This window comes from Branchiostoma belcheri, unplaced genomic scaffold (genome assembly GCF_001625305.1).
Source record: "Branchiostoma belcheri isolate BF01 breed outbred unplaced genomic scaffold, Haploidv18h27 scaffold2, whole genome shotgun sequence".
In the NCBI taxonomy this organism is placed as follows: Eukaryota; Metazoa; Chordata; class Leptocardii; order Amphioxiformes; family Branchiostomatidae; genus Branchiostoma; species Branchiostoma belcheri.
Genome location: NW_017803490.1, coordinates 5,785,190 through 5,804,710, shown reverse-complemented (window position 1 = coordinate 5,804,710; position 19,521 = coordinate 5,785,190). Strand labels below are relative to the sequence as shown.

The 19,521-nt window shown below is 36.9% G+C and overlaps 2 protein-coding genes across 2 annotated transcripts in view; one reads left to right on the top strand and one right to left on the bottom strand.

The window, feature by feature from the left end:
• Positions 1 to 13,913, bottom strand: part of LOC109468433 (vacuolar protein sorting-associated protein 13C-like) — a 67,467-nt gene extending 53,554 nt beyond the window's left edge. Inside the window, exons 1-15 of the mRNA XM_019766681.1 lie at positions 13,707 to 13,913; positions 10,480 to 10,566; positions 10,245 to 10,340; positions 9,473 to 9,574; positions 8,852 to 9,021; positions 8,414 to 8,473; positions 8,085 to 8,165; positions 7,698 to 7,755; positions 7,180 to 7,307; positions 4,362 to 4,468; positions 3,357 to 3,528; positions 2,500 to 2,562; positions 1,548 to 1,559; positions 976 to 1,105; positions 195 to 292 (exon numbers count right to left, since the gene is read on the bottom strand). Coding sequence (XP_019622240.1) covers positions 195 to 292; positions 976 to 1,105; positions 1,548 to 1,559; positions 2,500 to 2,562; positions 3,357 to 3,528; positions 4,362 to 4,468; positions 7,180 to 7,307; positions 7,698 to 7,755; positions 8,085 to 8,165; positions 8,414 to 8,473; positions 8,852 to 9,021; positions 9,473 to 9,574; positions 10,245 to 10,340; positions 10,480 to 10,566; positions 13,707 to 13,806 — 1,464 coding nt within the window. The 5' untranslated portion in view covers positions 13,807 to 13,913. The remainder of the gene's footprint in view (positions 1 to 194; positions 293 to 975; positions 1,106 to 1,547; positions 1,560 to 2,499; positions 2,563 to 3,356; positions 3,529 to 4,361; positions 4,469 to 7,179; positions 7,308 to 7,697; positions 7,756 to 8,084; positions 8,166 to 8,413; positions 8,474 to 8,851; positions 9,022 to 9,472; positions 9,575 to 10,244; positions 10,341 to 10,479; positions 10,567 to 13,706) is intronic.
• Positions 13,914 to 15,424: 1,511 nt separating this feature from the next.
• LOC109468432 (proline-serine-threonine phosphatase-interacting protein 2-like) overlaps positions 15,425 to 19,521 on the top strand; it is a 10,567-nt gene continuing 6,470 nt past the window's right edge. Inside the window, exons 1-5 of the mRNA XM_019766680.1 lie at positions 15,425 to 15,598; positions 18,449 to 18,549; positions 18,673 to 18,747; positions 18,998 to 19,032; positions 19,307 to 19,413. Of these exons, the coding sequence (XP_019622239.1) occupies positions 15,572 to 15,598; positions 18,449 to 18,549; positions 18,673 to 18,747; positions 18,998 to 19,032; positions 19,307 to 19,413 (345 nt within the window). The 5' untranslated portion in view covers positions 15,425 to 15,571. The remainder of the gene's footprint in view (positions 15,599 to 18,448; positions 18,550 to 18,672; positions 18,748 to 18,997; positions 19,033 to 19,306; positions 19,414 to 19,521) is intronic.

Sequence of the window (19,521 nt, the reverse complement as noted above, 5' to 3'; positions counted from 1 at the left end):
GTCAAATGTAAAGTGCATAATTATGATAAGGTCTTGAGTTTAAAAATCCGTCAAGAGCTTATTAGTTTGATGAGTGGCTTCTAATAATAGATTCTGAATCTCTTACAGGGATTGTCTGCTTTGCCATTTCAGAAAATAATGACAATAATAAAAATTCAAACTTTTAAAATGTTAATATCAAACATGTTGCAGACCTCTGGTGGGAATGTAGTAATTTCAGTTGGGTTCTCGCTGTAGCCGATGGCAGAATACAGCTTGGCTTTCTCTTCAGCTGACATCAGGTCTCCTGGTTCTACATGGAGAGAAAGAGAGCAAAAATGTAGAACTAGAACACTATACAATGTATCAACAAACACAGGCTATAGCTAGTATGTTGTTGGTAGCTATAGCTGTCTTAGATATTGAATTTCATATGTCAATAATAAACGGTCTGATTTACCTCAATTGTACAAGTCACACTTATTAGGGCAAGGGTTCGATTCGAACCTACCCCTTAAAGTAATAAAAAATGCTAGCCAACACATCAATAAGGGAAGGGGGTTTTGCCCCAGTTTGAGTGAGTTATGTGGTACACAATTGTACCATCTATCTATCTATCTATTGTCAGCCTGTCCAGCCGGGACCAAACAAGTACAGATTTCTCTCCATAGATCCTTGTCTAACATAGCATTTTCTAAACAATTAAAGTCAATACCAGTGTCTTTAAACAAAGAGTCTGTGAAAGTCAAACTTCTGGAATGCACTCAGCCCCTCGGTTTCCACAGGAGGACGTTCGAGACTACCTCTTGCTTGGCTCTTAACTCTTAACTTAACTTGCTTGGCTCTTAATTGTAACATCACTTACTGCACAAAACTGATACATCATGCCTTGAGGTTAACTGTTTACTTAATATTCAAAACAAACATGCAAATACAACCAGGCTGTTCTACCCATAAATCTGCTAATTATTACTGTATACAATGTAACAGCGATACCTTTTATTTCTTGTTTCTCTTCTTTCTTGCCAAACCAGCTTGATGGACCAGAACTGAAGAAGCCCTTCTTCTCCTTCTCCTCTTGGAAGGCTGATTTTTTTGCCTTGATGACGGCTCCTGACCGAATCACCTTGGTACCAAAACACAAGATCTTTATGTCTCAGTCACTTATTTTTATTATATTAAATACCCCCTGATGAAGATGGAAAATTCATTACTGTAAATGAATGTATGCAGGGAAAAAGAGGTTTTTGTGGCATTTGAAGTTTGTGGCTGAATCAATTCTCTACCATGGTGGAATAACAAAGCAAATGTTCAGTGTTATGATTTCACAGTAAGAGACATAAACATTTCAAAGTTTACAGTACAATTGGTTGACAAAACATGGAAAAAACAAGCAAGCTATGTCTAAACATTCAAGCACACCATTGAAACTTTTCAATACACAACATCAAGCAAAACCTTGGCCATGCACATGCAGAACAAGCATTGATGCTGAAGTTGTGAATCTGATGTCTTGATTTGAAATGCTGAAATTGCATATCTTGAAACATGTCATATGGCATAGTTACCTTGAAAGGCAGCTAAATACGCAGCGTGAAGGGGATGAAATTTAGCAAGGATCACGTGAACATTATACATACTGCTAGACAAGTACATTACAATGCAGGGATTTCTTCATTTTACTTCTTTGAAAGGAAAGGTGCAAGGTAATATGTGCAACAAGGAATGAAGCAGTCTTATCAAGGGATTGAGGGAAAAGATTATGTATAATACTGTAATAAACACCATCCATACTTTAGCATATACAATCATGTATAACAGACTAGTACAAACCATGGCATTTACAGTATAGCCAAGTTGGACATACGGTACAATGATTGTTTATCACATATTTCAAATAGGATTTCAGGTAGAAAACACAATTGAAGGATTATCAGAATAAACATCAGAAAAATTATCAGAAAAAACAGCAACTTTAATGATTATGTAATACAATTTCTAGTTGACTTACCTGGGGTGCTAACCTAGGAAATGTGCAATTCTATTGGGAAAACGTCAGTCTAACAGTTTAAATGTCTTTATCATGACTGTAATGTGCATAGAGATTCGATCAACAGGGTATTAATTGTTGTTATTTCTCACTGTTCAAGATTCTTTAAATGTGTAGTTAGTGAGAAATGCTAGGTTTAAATGGCAGAAAATTATCTTGTCACAGTTACTTTTCTGGATAAAAACTCTGTGTAAAGCTCCTTAAAGTTGCCAACATTTTATTAACCGGTTTACCCATTCATGGCCATAGACTATCGTTAAATTTACTACATAATGTACATGTACATACTAGTTAATTCCTAGTCTAATAATAAACAATACACTACATGTAGAGTACTGTCACAGTGATATATCTTGTCACATATAAAGCTTCTTTACAGCCCTTGAAATCTGAATGTTGATTTCTAAAGGTTTGACTGACAAGTCGTATACAGTTTGTTTGTTTGTTTGTTTGTTTATTGCTATGGTTACCTGCATCTCTGCTTGTTGTCTGTTGACGGTGATGTTGAAAACGTCTAGATCATCCTCCAGGGCCTAGAGGAAATAAACATAAGGTAAAGTTAATTGTTTTATCAGTTTCCATCAATTTTCTGTGCCAATATTTTTGTTACAGTCAACATTTTGTGATACGATGCCATGATGACTAGTCCTGACTGGAGTAGTAATTAATTATAAGTACCAAACTCAATATTTTTTAATAATAACATTTGCATTGCTCAAATTCCATCTTTAGTTTAGTAGAGATACATAGAACACTTTGAGTTCTTTCCTTTTAACCAAACTCACCAGTACACCACTGCTACTTCATATCATATACATGTATATATATCAATGCACCACATTTAGAAGAAATTAAAACTAAATGTAGCTTGATATGTTGAATAGATATGATGAAACTATATGGTAAAACCATGGTGATAAAACAATCTGATAAAACAATCTGATAAAATAATCTGATAAAACAATCTGATAATCTGATAAAAGCATCTGATAAAACAATCAGATATGATAATACAATGTGATAAAACAATGTGATAACAGCATCTGATAAAATTTCAGCACTAAGGACATAACCAACAAATACTAGTAGTTAGAGTTTGAATCGGATTAAACCAACACAAATCTTTTTTGAGACGAAATTGCTAAAACATACATCCAGTTGCTTGAGCAGGTCAGTTGAAGCCTTTTTCTGCACCAGACGTTGTTTGTAGAGTCGCTTGTACATGCAGCACTTCTCCCTGTGGCTGCGGATGTGCCTCCAGGACATAACCAATACAAATCTTTTTTGAGACAGAATTCCTAAAACTGAGAAGATCTTTAAGTCTTACATCCAGTTGCTTGAGCAGGTCAGTTGAAGCCTTTTTCTGCACCAGACGTTGTTTGTAGAGTCTCTTGTACATGCGGCACTTCTCCCTGTGGCTGCGGATGTGCCTCCAGGACCACATCTGACATCGCCGCCTGACAGTTTCCTCCAGTACTGCAGTCTGGGCAAATCCCCACCTGAGAAATACATTATGTCCTATTAGGCCACAACAATTTACTTTCTTGGTTAACGGATTCACCCGCTTCATTTTTTTCTGATTTGGAAATAAAAATAAAAATTCAGAATCAACTGCAAAATGCTCATATTTTGCTCTGAACAGTTGAAAACAGTCCTTATCATCCTTGTTGTTACAGTCATTCCATCTTTCAATGCAATGATATCATTAAAAGCTCAAAATTCATTGTTTGAATTTTGAACCAGCCTGGTGTGTTGACTTCATGGCTGCTATCGTACCATTTTGGGCCATAATAGGATGCCTAGGCCTGTTTTTTTTTTTCGCCCACCCGCTCCATTATTTTTCTAGAAAAATCCGTTAACCAAGAAATTAAATTGGTGTGGCCTTAGCAATGGTCATAAAAACTACAAACACATGTTAAAAGGGAAAACTGCAATGGTTTTGGACTAAGTCATGTTATCAGTAAATCCATGATACCATTACAATTGTATATGGTTGTAAACATAATGTGCATGCAAAACAAGATCTCAAATTAGCTGTTACAGTAGTGTTTGGCCAGTTTTACAGAATGTTTTTGTGGTATTTTTACTTTGACTTGGAGATTAACCTTCAGCATACTGAAGTAGCCACTTGGCCAACAATTCTCCATCGGCTACAGGGTTAATCAGCAGGGAGAAGGTTAAAAATTACCATGATGTTGTTGCAAAGTCCTACTTCTTCTTGGCAGATGCTGTCTAGTTTTACATTAAATGTTTTTCAATTTACTGTATCTTGTACTTTTACTTGCAGATCAAACAAAAAGTCCAACTTCAAATTCTTGTTCCTAAGTCTTACCATTTCTTGGCATTTCCCTTGATGCGGACGTTTGGGTGGTATTTTCTGTAGATGGCCTTCAGTCTCATCTGTTCTAATGACTCTAAAACCTCCATCACTCCCTGGTACTGTAAAGAATAAAAAATCCAATTAACATTAGATAAAACATCTTGTCTGACCCTTACCTCTTCCCTCATAACCTCAATGAAAAATCTTTGCAAACTTTAAGATACGTACACTGTAGCATATAGGGCTCAAAATACTAGGTGCATTGAGCATTGTTACCAACTATTAAGTAAGAAAGAAATCATGTTAATGGTTTATCAACCATACTTCCTAAATTGTGGTGTAGGTAATTTTCAATGTTACCTGAACCAGTGCATGTACATGTATGCAGAAAGAAGTATTTTCAACCCTGATGTGATGTCATTGCTCTTTTAAACAATCATAATATTATAAAATCAGTCTGGGAAAATGTTAAATGAAGGCAAAAACTTTCTGTTTTGACCTGTCCTTGGTGCTGAATACCTCGGTTCTTGAATGCACCAGAAAAATTGCCCATAAGTTTGCAAAGCCATACAGCATGATATATCCTAATCACTACACATCATGTACTAGCTCCCCTAGGTATCAGTGTAGAAAAATATCACATGAAGGCAAAATCTTTCTGTTTTGACCTGTCCTTGGTGCTGAATACCTCATTTCTTGCATTCACCGGAAGAACTGCCCATAACTTTGCAAAGCTATCCAGCATGATATATCCTAATAACCACATTTCATGTACTAGCTCCCCTAGGTAACAGTGTAGAAAAATATCAAATGAAGGGAAAAGCTTTCTGTTTTGACCTGTCCTTGGTGCTGAATACCTCGTTTCATGCATTCACCAGAAAAATTGCCCATAACTTCCCAAAGCCATACAGCATGATATATTCTAAGGCCACACCGATTTAATTTTATGGATGACATCCTCTGAAGACCCCTAAACTAGTGCGCGCGGGCAAAAAAAAATAAAAATCCGGCCAAAAATAAAAATGCTACAAAACCACAGGAATACAAACCTGGTATTGTGAATTTGGCGCATTACACAGCGACGTATACGACAGGCCGACACATGCTGGATTTTTGCGGAATATATGAATCGACACTGCTGTGCGTATGTACTGAGTTCTTGAGTCTTGGAGCTTCGGTAGCCTGGCCGCCGTCAACCAGAGTTATCACCACCATGCACTACCCAGGCCTAAAGCCAGGCCAGAGCCTCGGAATACGTGATCTTTTTTTTTTTTTTTTTCAGATCGGGCAAAAATCAATGCGCGCGCGGATGTCATCCATAAAATTAAATCGGTGTGGCCTAATCACTAAACATCATGTACTAGCTCCCCTAGGTACAGTGTAGAAAAATATCAAATGAAGGGAAAATCTATCTGTTTTGATCTGTCCTTGGTGCTGAATACCTCGGTTCTTGAATGCACCAGAAAAATTGCCCATAAGTTTGCAAAGGCATATAACATGATATATCCTAATCACTACATTTCATGTACTGATTCCCCTAGGTACAGTGTAGAAAAATATCAGATGACGGGAAAATCTTTCTGTTTTGACCTGTCCTTGGTGCTGAATACCTTGTTTCTTGAATGCACCATAACTTTGCAAAGCTATTCAGAATGATATATCCTAATCACTACACATCATGTACTAGCTCCCCTAGGTAAAGTGTAGAAAAATATCAAATGAAGGGAAAAGCTTTCTGTTTTGACCTGTCCTTGGTGCTGAATACCTCATTTCTTGAATGCACCATAACTTTGAAAAGCTATCCAGCATGATATATCCTAATCACTACATATCATGTACAAGCTCAACTACGTGTCATGGTGGAAAAATATCAAATGAAGGGAAAATCTTTCTGTTTTGACCTGTCCTTGGTGCTGAATACCTCGTTTCTTGCATTCACCAGAAAAATTGCCCATAACTTCCCAAAGCCATACAGCATGATATATACTAATCACTACGTACATGTACTAGCTCCCCTAGGTAGCCTCTATGTCAACCTTGGCTGAATTCCAAGGATCCAAGGACAATGAAGACATGCTTTGCATTCTAAATCTACTACAGTACATACTTTTCAATATTTAGTATGGATTTCTGCTAACGTTATGCTATATTATCATGTAATATACATGGCCACACCTTCAGCATATGTAAGGTGTTAACATAATGGTCAATAGTAGCAAAATAGATCTTTCACACTGTACTTGTATATCAAATATGGTTAACAAGAACTTCATATAAAAAATCATGTCATGCAATCTTTATTGACACAACAAAAGTATAACGACTTTTGTAAGGAATGGCAACTAGCGGAGGTGTTAAGGCGTTTATTATTCTCTGTTTTTTTATGTCTTCCATCTTGTTTGGTGCAATACAGATTAACAAAGTAAAACTTGCATGAGGACACTTTCATTTTCAATGTCAATTTTGGAAAACTGATTGTACAGTGTTTTATCACTCAGGTGTCAGATCATGGAGCTAGAAAAGGTCGATCAGCTCGAAAAATTTATGTATGTCCTTGCAGGGGTCCACACAAAAAAGGCTAGGGCTGGCCCTTTTTTCTATGGACAGTTATTAGGCCACACCAATTCAATTTGTTGTTCCTTTTGTGTTAACTCCGTGGTTCCTATCGTAGTATTTGGGGCTATAATAGGATGCCTAGACCTGTTGTCATTTTTATTGTTTTTTCGCCCTGTCACTTCAAATTTTTTCTTAAAAAATCCGAGAACCAACAAATTAAATTTTTGTGGCCTTAGGAAACAGGAAACACAACATTTTTTTCCCTAGTCCTTACCTGTTTCTTCCCGACCACAAGACCAATCTCCTTAAGTGTGACGTTGACAAACACCTTGGGCATGGACAGGTTGGTCTCAGGTTTGGGGTTAATCTTCAGTTGTGACGTCAGGACAATCGGCCGCAGGACTGGGAGAAGATGAAATCAAGGCAGAGTAATATATCATACTGGCACGGCTTCTACAATGTGCACTGATTCAGAATGCAATCTGGGTATGAAAGTGTAGAATGCATTCTGTCTAATTATCTAAATGTGTTGTACTGATTCTGATTTCTACAGGGAGGCAAAACTAAAAATATAATCTGGATATAAGTTAATCTGTTGGATATTGACATTTACTGCCATTTCTTACTACAATTTTGTCACCATTTTATACTTGAAGTGTTTTAAATAGCCACAAAACAAGTTATGTACTTGGGAGTTCCTTTAATTTTACAATTAACAAGACATCACACCATTAACTGAAGGAAATGTTTTCCATTAATTTACTTATCCCTCCAAAAAAGGAAAGAACTTACCATACTCAAAGCCTTTTGGATAAGTCTGTGTAGAGGCAATGGTTTTCCTCATTGTGGTCTGCAAAAAAGATTCATAACTTTAAGTTTGATGATAACAAACACTTTCAGATCTACATTGGACCAATTCTACCTCAAAAAGATTAACTATTTACATTAGCAAGTAGATTCACACATGAATTAACTATTACTTAATTAACTAAAGAGAAAACACAACAATTGTCAACACTTGATTCCAACACTTTTAACAAAAAATCTTTTGGAAATTGTTTCAAAAGAAAAAAAAATACAAAGCACTTTAATCTGAAGGAACTATCCTGCATTTGGTGGCACATATTGCCTGGAAAGATAGCCTTGAGCCCATTCAAAACAGGAATCAAACCATCTTACCAGCAGAGACTTCTTCTCCATATCAGCAAAAGTGGCACTGTTCACATTCCAGTAGAGAGCCAGGGAGTCCAGGGAAACAAGCTAGAAAGGAACTCACAAAATTAGATGCCTAACTTTCTTTACATACAGTGTATACAAAACAGTTTTGCATCATGTAATAATTTACAAAAATATGTTGTCTCACTAGTACTGATTTTGTGCTTGGTGCTAGATGTATTGTCAACAAGAAACAGTACATACATGTAACACCCTATTTCTGGTCTCTTTTTGTTGTATGTCACAATGGCAAAATTTTTAAGGCTGAATACTAAAATGGTATCAACACTTACCTTGTAAATAATGATGTCACTGTCCTTCAATATGCAGGGTTTCCAGTTTTGGTCAGTTGTCTATAAGAACAGATATAGAAGGACGAAGAAAAATTTGTTTCAGTGTTCTAATTAAAAATGGTATATTAAACATCTATATGACTCCAAAATTAGAAGATTTGGTACAGAAAGTCCTGTATCTTCATTGTTAGAGTAAAGTAATGCATATAAAGACACTTTTAAGTTCTTTCACTCTCTGAAATGTATTGTCTATCACATTTTAAAATTGTTCTTGGAAATCTTTAAAGGAAGTCTGCTTAAGAATCATATTAAATAACCATCTTTGCATCCTTCCATATTGTTTCAAATTATTCTGTAGATCAATGGAATGTGTACATGAAAACTACTGTTTCCAACGAACGTTTCTATTGGTTGTACTGAGTGAGTTTGACCTCTGACCTGGAAGGAAAGGTTCTGCAGCGTGACCCCTACAGAGAAGGGTTTGCCCGGGAAGGTCACCGTGTCCTCGTAGCGGATGTGGATGTCTCGGATCTTGATCTGAAGGTTGCGAACGATTTGAGTCGCCAGTTTCTCCACGAAAGTGTCCTGCTTGTCATCTTTGTTCTTATCTATGAAAAAAAGATAGAAATTCAAATTGTAACTACTGTTAATTTACTCCAATTCATGTACAAATGTACATAATAAGCTGTATGTATTTTTTGTCTTTTGAAAAATATTACATGAAATGAATGAAATTTTCTCTCTGAAATTTAGCAAAATTCGCATACTGTAACATCCAAATTCCTTGTGCTATAGCTACCTTTTTGATCATATCATTTTCCTCACTTACACATGCAGTACACCAAAAATTCTTCCTGGTACAACTTTAAGAAATATCATTTCAAAAAACAATTTCTGAATGTGCACTGTACATGCATCTACCTTTTAAAGCTACATTGTGTAACAGACTACTGGTACATTGGATACATCTGAACTATACTAGCTGATTAACTGTAGATGATCATAATATACATGTATGCAGACTATTTACAACATGGTGTCAGAAGTATGGATCCTTACTTTTCTCAGCCTCCTTGATCTGTGCCTCCTCGATACGCTCCAGCTCTTTCTTCTTGGTCTCCTGTTTCATCTTCCTCTCCTTCTCTGCATCATACTTCATCCCTAATGCAGAAACATCATATTGTGACAGGATGCATAACAATATATGTAATACTATGTGCTTGTATCTGATATTCTGATAAACATAGAAGGTGTGTACAGTCATTGATTGTATTTATCATAAAAGCTATACTTAAGCTTATAGTTGGTTCTGGGAATCGTTGTTTAAAATACCTTAAAAATTATAACTTTATTTTCTTTCAGCAGCACCACACTTGAGGTGTTGCCAAAAACACCTACATGACAATGACAGCACCAAAAGCAATTTTACGGCAGTAAAACTGGATTTTACTGTCAATTTTCTGGTCATTGTTTTAATGTAGTAAGTTGAATGAACCCTATCCGATAGCATACTGATTGATATCTGTGAGGTAAAAATGATGTCACTGATCATGATGGAAAACGCTTGCTTGTATTGTATTGTACAATATAGGTTCTAGCTATTTCTGGGTGGTACCCATAAATACAGGGACTCCTTACATACAGTGTAGCTTGTTTCTGTGCCACTTCAAATGCTTCAAATACTAAATGATGAACAGAAATGTGTCAAAATTTTCTTAAATAGCGGTAAACATTGATCACTATCAGTCAAATTTTATCATGAAACAGTATTGCATGCCCTGAAACAGTATTGCATGCCTTTAATAAAGATGAACTATGTGACAGTACTAACCAGAAGAAGGGACAGCCACCACATACAGCCCCTCCAGTGTGGCAACAACTGCATCCTTGTAAAGGTTCTTCCATGGGATCTTAAGGGTCAGCTTCCCTGTAAACAACATCATAACAAAAAAGTTACAAAAATATTACTTTCCATTTTCACATACATGTATTGCATGGCTTTAATGGTACAAACAGACTCTCAATTATCTTATGATCTGTCCATGGATGGATGAAAAAAGACATACCTAGATGTCCTGACTTAATCTTGATTGGCACGTCCAAGTCATCCAGAGCATTTTCCTTTACGTCCAAGTTCTCCAACACAGCATCGCCTACAAACAAACAAACATGATACAGTAAACATTTCTGGCACATGATGTCATCACAAGGAAAACTAAGTTAGTACTTAATGGCCTGTTTTAGTCTGTTTTATTGGTTTGAATCTATTGGTCACAGGTGACCAACAATACATGTTTTAACCCAATGTATACTTCTGGTAGAAAAGGAAAAGAACTTGAATTGGAAAAGAATAATCGTTTATCAACATTTCCCAAAATCCAACAAGGTTATTGCCAAGAATACCAGAACTAAAATTCCTCCCCTCCTCAATCACAGTCTATGTGTCATTGAAAATTATATTTCTTGTATGCACAGTGTAGTACAAACTTGGGCTATATGCCATGCATGGAGAGTACATAATAAGGGCATTAGGAATTACTCAAAATTCATGATACTTGTCATACTCTGTCATACATCACAATATTACAGTAAATGCAGAATATCTTTTTATTAGCACTCATGACAGAAAAATAATTTCAGACAGCCTAATTGCTGAAAACCTTATTTTTTTCATTATCAGGTTCAATTGACCAAATGAGACTGGTTGTCTGTTGTATGTCATTACTATGGTAGGTAAGGGTAACAAATGATGTAGGTTACATTTAGGGACATACATGTAGCTAGTGCTCTAGAATTTACTCAGAAACATCAGCCAAAATTCTTGAGAATTTCCAGAATTCTGCCTGAAGTTCCCTGGATTCTCCAGAGGTTAAACAAACATTACAAAACTGGTGAATTTTACCTGAGGGTGTTTCTGGCACTGTACATAGACTCATAGAGTTTAAATCTGCATATTAGTCATGCTACTAGTATCTCAAATTTATTTTGAAACAGTGCCTACCAACCAATTGGCGAAAATCATACTATTAATGTATTAACAATTGCAAGTGCAGTGGGTTCCTTATGTTTTGTGATAAACACAAAACCTGTACTTAAGTTTATGATTCCCATTAAAAAAAATTGTAACCCCTTCTAGTAGAGTGCATGTTGTCAGATTTTAATATTGTTTAACGGTAAACACCTAGAATATTTTAGCTACACTTTGAATTCATGCATGACCAATTTCTCTATTCACAAGTATTGTGTAGAAATAGGTAGCACATTTCAGTCCATTGGCCCTACCACATTGATTATTCAGTAAAAATTATCATCACAAAACAGAGATACTGATAGGCCAGTCAAGATCCTTAGCCCTTGACCTTGTGATACCTTACCCGGATTGCTAATCATTACACCACCGCAGGATATACAAGACACATACAGTTACTATGAATGATTGTTATTATATGTAATACATTATATCAATATTACCTATGCTCATGAACTAATCCTAACACACTTTTTATTTTCTGTATTTATTGGGCCAAGTCCCCGGGTGCAATTTGCACAGATGTACATGCAACATTGATGAAGCAGACTTGCGTTTATTGACCTATAAATAATAATGCATTTAGGGCTCTCTTCACCGTAGCATGTAACTTGGGTAAATCCCCCTTTATATACTAGGGCCACACCAATTTAATTTGTTGGTTCTAGGATTTTTTCAGAAAAAATATGAAGCGACAGGGCGAAAAAAATAAAAATAAAAACAGGTCTAGGCATCCTATTATAGGCTTAAATGCTACAAAATGAGCCATGAAGTCAACACAAAAGGCTGGGTTAAAATTTAAACATTGAATTTTGAACTTTTAATCAAACCACTGCAATGATAGATGGGAAAACTGTAACAACTAGGAAGAAAAGGACTTTCCTCAACTGTTGGGGGGCAAAACATGAGCATTTTTCAGTTGATTCAGGACCAGAATCAAATTTTTTTTTTTTTGCAAATCAGAAAAAAACGAAGAGGCGAATCCGAGAACCAACAAATTAAATTGGTGTGGCCTAGCAAATAGACCGGTCAACGCCCCACATCAAGGGTTATGAACAAGGAGGGAGGGTGCTTACATTGTACGGTTGAATAAGCTGAAAAAAATGGCACCAACCTGAATTATGACAATACTTCTGTACATTTATTGAGTTTGAGGGGATTTAGTGTCTCTGTTAAGGGAAGAAAATGAGGAATTATTACAGTGATTTGAATTTGCAGTGGGCACATAGACTGAAAATTAGTTGCAGTGTCAGCATTTCACAGAAGAAAGAGGTCATAGCAAAAACCACAAACATAAAACCACTACAATATTTGCAGTACTCCATTGTTCAGTTGGACTTTTATATCATTAGATTTTGTCACATGATGATGGTAATTCCATTTACCAATCCAACAAATTGATAATGTTGCTTTAGGGTTCTTAGTAGAGGCATCCACTACAATTTCGAGGTGGCATAACAAAATGTGGAAATATGATCTGATATATTCATTTACTCACCATTTCTTAGGACACTTTTGTCATTAGTTCATACTTGACGCATTTCAAATAGCGCAGAAACAAACTACGTGAGGTATCTTTTTATTTTGGGGTACCACCAATAAATACCTAGAATCAGCCTATGATTCGAAAAAATAAGCCGCCATTTTCCATCAGCGACATAGAATTTTTGCCTCACAGATATCAGTATGCTACGGGATACAGGGTTGATTCAACTTACTACAAATCAGACCAGAAAATTGACTTAGAAAATCCAGTCTTACTGCCCTGAAATCGGTTTGGGTGCCTTTAAGCAAGGAGCTTCATGCACTGGGGCTTAAAGGTTGCCTCACTGAGAAAATATTTCCAAGACCCCATGCATGATGCAGGCCAAGAAAAATTGCACTTAACACCCTCCAACCTAAATTTGGGCTTTTTTCCACCACGTTTCGTTTTTCTGTTTGCATTGGAGGAAAGACTTGATCCAATTAAGGTTGAATTGCCCCCCTATATCAACACTGATCAATAGCATGGCTTAGCCAGGCGACCTGCACTGCACCTAAGGCCACACCCCCTTCTGCCTGGCTTCCGGGTTTCATATGAAACTGAGCAAAATCTTAGCCACGGATACACTGTCTGAAACCGACGTTGGAACTGAACTTTTGCGTCTTTGTAGCCGGAAAATTTACCGAGAAGACGACAGATATCACAGGGACTTGCGAACCCCCGCCCAACATTGAAGATCTTCCTAATGGTTAAGAAAATATCACACGTAAACACAGGCTCACCTCCCCATATGCCGAGTTTCAACTGGGAACGGTCCAAATTTTCCACGTAGTCACCCAGGAATCTGTTCAACAGATCCACCACTAAGGATTCAAACACCATGGTGACTGTTAGTGGACAGCAGAGGCGGTAGAAATAAAGAAATACTGAATGTCCAAGACTGGACCTTTTCAGTCCATCATGTCCATCGTTCTACTGAGCACTCTGTATTTTGGGAGTGCCTACTACACTCTAGGGGTCTGGTAATCTAACTTGAATAATATTCTATCCTTTAAACACTATAAACAGTATAAATACTCATTATAAAGCTTTAATAATGTATTTAATTGTTCTTTGTATATGTGTATCTATTTATTGTATCTGTATATATTCATTTGTTTAAACATAAATCTACGTAGGTCCCTATTCTATATTCCGCTCGTCCTGAAAAAAAGGCACACTCGTTCCCATAGCACTGTGCACGAGACCGGCTATGGTGTGATCTTGTGACCAGAGTTCAGGCACTCTGAGGAATTCAACGCCCATCAGATAATGTTAACGTTTAAAGCTAGTATCATTACTACTATACAATCACATAAATGTTGTGATACGTTTGGCCGGATAGGATCTCCCTCCCAGAGTATAGATTAAATATCCGACGGAGCATTCCGATACAACTTCTCCCTAGCGGGAATCATCAGTATTGCAGCAGAATGACCGGTGCATACTGGGCCATACTAGTATATACTGGCTGACCGGTATATCAGGGTCTTCAGCGTCCTTAATATGTGTTAATTTGACAGAAGGTGTAATTTTCTGTAAGCTAAAACATTTACGCTCACCAGTCATTACAGGCTCATTAGGTTTGAGTACTATGAAACCATCCAATTAATTTGTTCCCAAAACTTTTTGGCTTTTGATTTTTTTCTAGCGTAGCGGAGAAAAATCGGCATGGTGCCCAGGCTATTTATTTTATTCATTTATTTATCTATTTCAACTGCAACAGTACGTTAAACCTTTTAAATACAAGTCTCAAGTATTTAACCTCCTTGATTCTTTTCATAGGGTGAAAGTCTTTCGTTCTCCGCCTTTTTTTTCATGTAACTGTTAGTAGTATTTTGTTCTATTCTAGTACAAGAGTGGCAAAGGTCTTTTTCTTCTAAAATAGACCGAGTAGTTTAGTTATAGTGCTAGGACTAGGATAGTGCTAGGATACTTTTGTGACTTTCAAAGATCAAGCTTTGCAAATATTGGGATACAACATGAGATTACACACTGTGCATCTATTTTGTCAACAGTTGCCAAATAAAGTTCAAAACTAGTGGTGTAGCTTTTTTTTTATTTCACATTGAACTTGTAAGGACACAAGAAGTTTGTGCATTAAGTTCAACTGGTAAAGAGGTTTCTGCAGTACCTCGGCCAGCCATAGGGTGTCTCTTTTGAACCGTGCGCACCTCTGTCGGGTTAGGTGAGTCTATCCTAGCAGATTATCCTCCTTAGTTTTTCTTTTTATTGACGAAGAAGATAGGCCTATGGTGGCATTTCTTTACGTTTAGCCAGCTAGAAAAGTTTTAAGAAATGTAGCAAAAGGCTTAGCTATACTGCGAAAAAATTTGTTATGTTTCAATAATTTCCTCGACAAACCTGTTAACCCCTACAAAATATAATAGCATCGTCCAGGTGAAATGTCAACAAACGGCAAGTGGCTGCCACGTGACCCGTATGTAAATAACTTCCGCCAACTCGACTGAACTTCGGCACTTCCTGGTTGCTCTTCTGGCATCATGTTTCACTCTGCTCGGTTGGCTAAGCTTTCTTTGTAACTATCTATCTACAGCCAGACGTTCTGAACACCTAAGAAGCACCTGAAGTTCACAGTACAAGAATCATGGCGAGATTTGAAGACAGCTTTTGGGTGAGTGAAATTGGATGAGGTTGAGTTATTTTTGTTTCCGGTTGGACACCCCTGGGTGCACAAACATTTGTGGTAACTTTCTTTCACTTTCCAAACTTTTACTGAGTTTTGTACAGGATGTAGAGTTCACAAGCGCATGTCTAGCAATAAATTTAGATGCACCTTAATTGGTAGGCACCTACATAATCAGCCTTTGGCTGTGACTTCTGTAATGATCTGTTATATTCTTGTGTAAAGTTATACTACAGTCTGTTTGTTTTTCTTGTATTAAATGGCTGAGTGTTGCCTTAATGGCCAAGACTTGTATAAACAGAGACTTTGGTCTCGACATTTTTGACAAAATCCCCATTTGAATGCACCCATTTTGCAGACTTCAGTCAGCCATTATTGCAAATCATGGCGTCTGGTTTTAATTAACTTGATAGCCAGGCTTTCATGAATGTATTCTTTGTTTAGATTTAAGTATTGAGTATTTGTGCAGATTTTCAGAATAGATAGATCAGGGGAATTCCTTAAGGCAGACCTTAGATTACAGAAAAATCATAAGGAAGTGACTGTGAATGGTTACTCTCGTAGCAGACATCATGCTAAATATAGATAAGAAACTTGGTCACTGTCCAAAAAAGATCTCAGCAGACTGGCAAGTGCTGTTTGGCTGTCTTCCAAGTCTTGAAAGATCTGGAAGCAATGAAACAAAGGAAATGACTTTCATTTTCTTGAGACTTGGAAGTGAACAGGATACAGTAATGTATTATTAACAAGGGATGTTTGCGTACTTTTGTTACAATGAAACCTGCACCTGAAACATGATATTAAAAGTAAAAGAGGAACTGTGGGTGTCAGATATGCATGATCGCTTTGGTGGATTTTAGACTAAATTATCTATAAAGCACGTACTGGATACGTTCGCTTTATGCAAAATTTCACCTCACTACAAAGTTTTTCCAACATATCACAGAAAATTAGAATACTAGTAGCTTGCACGACTATATGCAAGTCTAAGCCTTTAATATAAGAAAGGGCATGCAGGCCCCCAGTAGTCTGCCGGTATGACTATGAGTTCCTGTTGTCAGATAACTCTTGGTTGGATGCACTTTAAGAGCAGGAAGTGGTCTTATCTTCAAGGAAACAGAGGGATCATTTTCAGGCATGGTATGTGTCTTCCAAGACATATCCAACCCTTAATACTTAGCTTTATCACAAACACAAGAAAATTCTCAATAATAAAAAGCAATCTCATCTTTCAGCCTTCTCACAAAAATTTAGAGTAGGTGGCTTAAATGGAAAAGTAGCAGGCAAGCCATGAAGGGGTTTTTAGTGGAGACTACAATTTTTTTCTTAAATTTACACGAAAGTAGGCGGCAAAAAAATTTAAGTAGTCTGTGATTTTTGCCTGTTGCCAGCTTGTTTTGAGAAGGCTGTCTTTTATTGAGGAGTAGCATGATTTTCTATACCGGCTAATTAAAAAGAGAGGACAAAAAAGAGGACAAAACAAAATGCAACTTGAAAGGTCCTTAGGGTCCACAGAATACCCCATGGATTTATAAATCTAGCGATGACAGGATCACTGCTAAATATGGGTTTCTTATTCTACCTCAGTCAGTGTGTGGCATAGTAAACTTTGGACTAGTATACACAAAGGTACTGAAGTCCAAGGGTAGTTTTATCCATAACCCCTATATTAAACAAATAATGAGACACATCCAAATCTTCTGACATATCCAGTCTCTCTCTCTCTCTATCCGTTTAACGTGCTCCGGTAACCGAGGGGTAGACATGCTTGCACACTGATACTGGGGCAATAAATAAGTAAATAAATTATGAATGATAGTAAATCAATATTAATGGAGTTAAAATCTCAATGCACAGTGTAAAGGAGTATGATATAATATGTTAGTGAAGTTTCCTTTAATTCTATATTCTATATATTGTTCCAGCAAATTCTATATTCTATATATTCTTCCAGCAAAAACAGGGTAGTCAAAAATGTCAGCAACATTGTGCTAGGAGATAATATTAATTATTTAATATTGAGAATCATTGCCTATCAGATATATTACCTAGCAACACCTGGGCTGTATCTAGCTAAGCTACAAATTAGGTCAAAGGTTATATTGAATATGTCAACATAGCTAGAGACAAAAGGCATTCTCCATTTAGTGTCTCAGAGTTGTATAGAGATTTCCGAAATCAAGGAAAAGTCTTTTCACTGGGTAAATAATTTTATTTACCATTAAATGTTTAACACCCAGCTAATACGAGTGTTTGTAACAATCATTAGGGGGTGCCATGAATTGTTGTCATTGTTGTTTGTACATGTACAATTTGCAACGTTTATGCCAATATATTAGATTAGTGTCTCTAACTATTGTAATTGGGGTGACCATCATTATAGATGTTAGGGCATACTCAAATTACAGCCTGGGTACTATCCTCATTAGGTGACGTGAAATATCATACTCCCACCACTGTTTATGTTAGTGTTTGTATATTGTGGTTACTACATGTTGTAGCCTAAGGTGGACAGTACTACTATGATACAATGAATAAGTCGATTTTGCACATGTAGTTCAGCAAAATGCACTCTGTGTACTTGATACTGCCATTAAAATATATTACTGTCAAAAAGCCAGAAATTATGGCTTGATAACCCAGTGATAAATGTCTGTATAGCTTTACCTGTTTTTTTTTCATTATCACCAAGTTTACCATCAAAGTTGTGGCAGACATGGCAAGCCATAAGATGTCTGTATCACACATACTAAGAATTTGAAGCATTTATAAATAATCTATAATATTAACTTGTTATTAATCATATGTTGACAGTCATGTGTCTATTCTGACTTGCAGGGTACTGACTTCTGCAGCACACAGGGGTTTGAGACACTGTTGGCTCGTATGAAGGAGGGGTCCAGTATGTGTAAGGAGCTGGAAGACTTCCTTAAACACAGGTGAACATCAGAAATACCTGCACAGCTCCAATTTTACCTGCACTAACCTGCATAATACAGCTGGTATTTCGCGTCCTTAGATGTGACAGCAAAATTGTAACTCTTCTTGTTCCATCCACACAGAGCTAAAGCAGAAGAGGACTATTCAAAAGCCCTACAGAAGATAGTGAGAAGTGCAGGTGATGGGGGAGAGATTGGGTAAGATTTGGGATTGGGAAAAAATGAGACTTGATTTTTACATGTTCAATCTTTCACTGCTGCTGTCTGCACTATGCATCTCTAGCTTCTTGCATCACAGGTGAAAATTGAAACCCCTCAGATGCCCTTAAAAATAAGATGAGTTTCTAGAACTAGAATGGATACAATCACTTGAATGTGTAGGTAGACAACACATTGTGGGTAGACCTGTCCTTGGTGCTGATCTGCACTTATGTTGTTCTGCATACAGGATACTGAGAAATGCATGGGACACTGTCAGAAAAGGTTGGTACTTACCTCTATATTCTAAGGAATGTCAGGTGAAAGTTAGCTCATGGTAGATCTTTATGAAATAAATTGTTATGGTTTGACGTACAATTGACATTCAATTTACAGTGTAGTATACATGTATATGGAAACGTAGTTCAACTATGCATGCTTATAATCCCAAGAATCTTGGTACTTAGAGGGTTCAAACTAGGGCCAATGCATTAAGACAACCTACAAAGATATTTTATTGGAGTCTGTGTTAATCTGTATCATTATGTGTGCCTAACAGAAACTGAACATTTGGCCAATGTGCACATGACAATGTCCCAGAGTTTGACTAAGGAGGCAGAGGATGTGAGAGGGTTTAGGAAACTACAGGAGCAGAGCAGGAAAGAGGTGAATAAAGGATGGATGGATGGATGGATGGATGGATGGATGGATGGATGGATGAATGGAGGGAGGGAGGGATAGATGGATGGTTGGTTGGTTGGTCGGTCGGTCGGT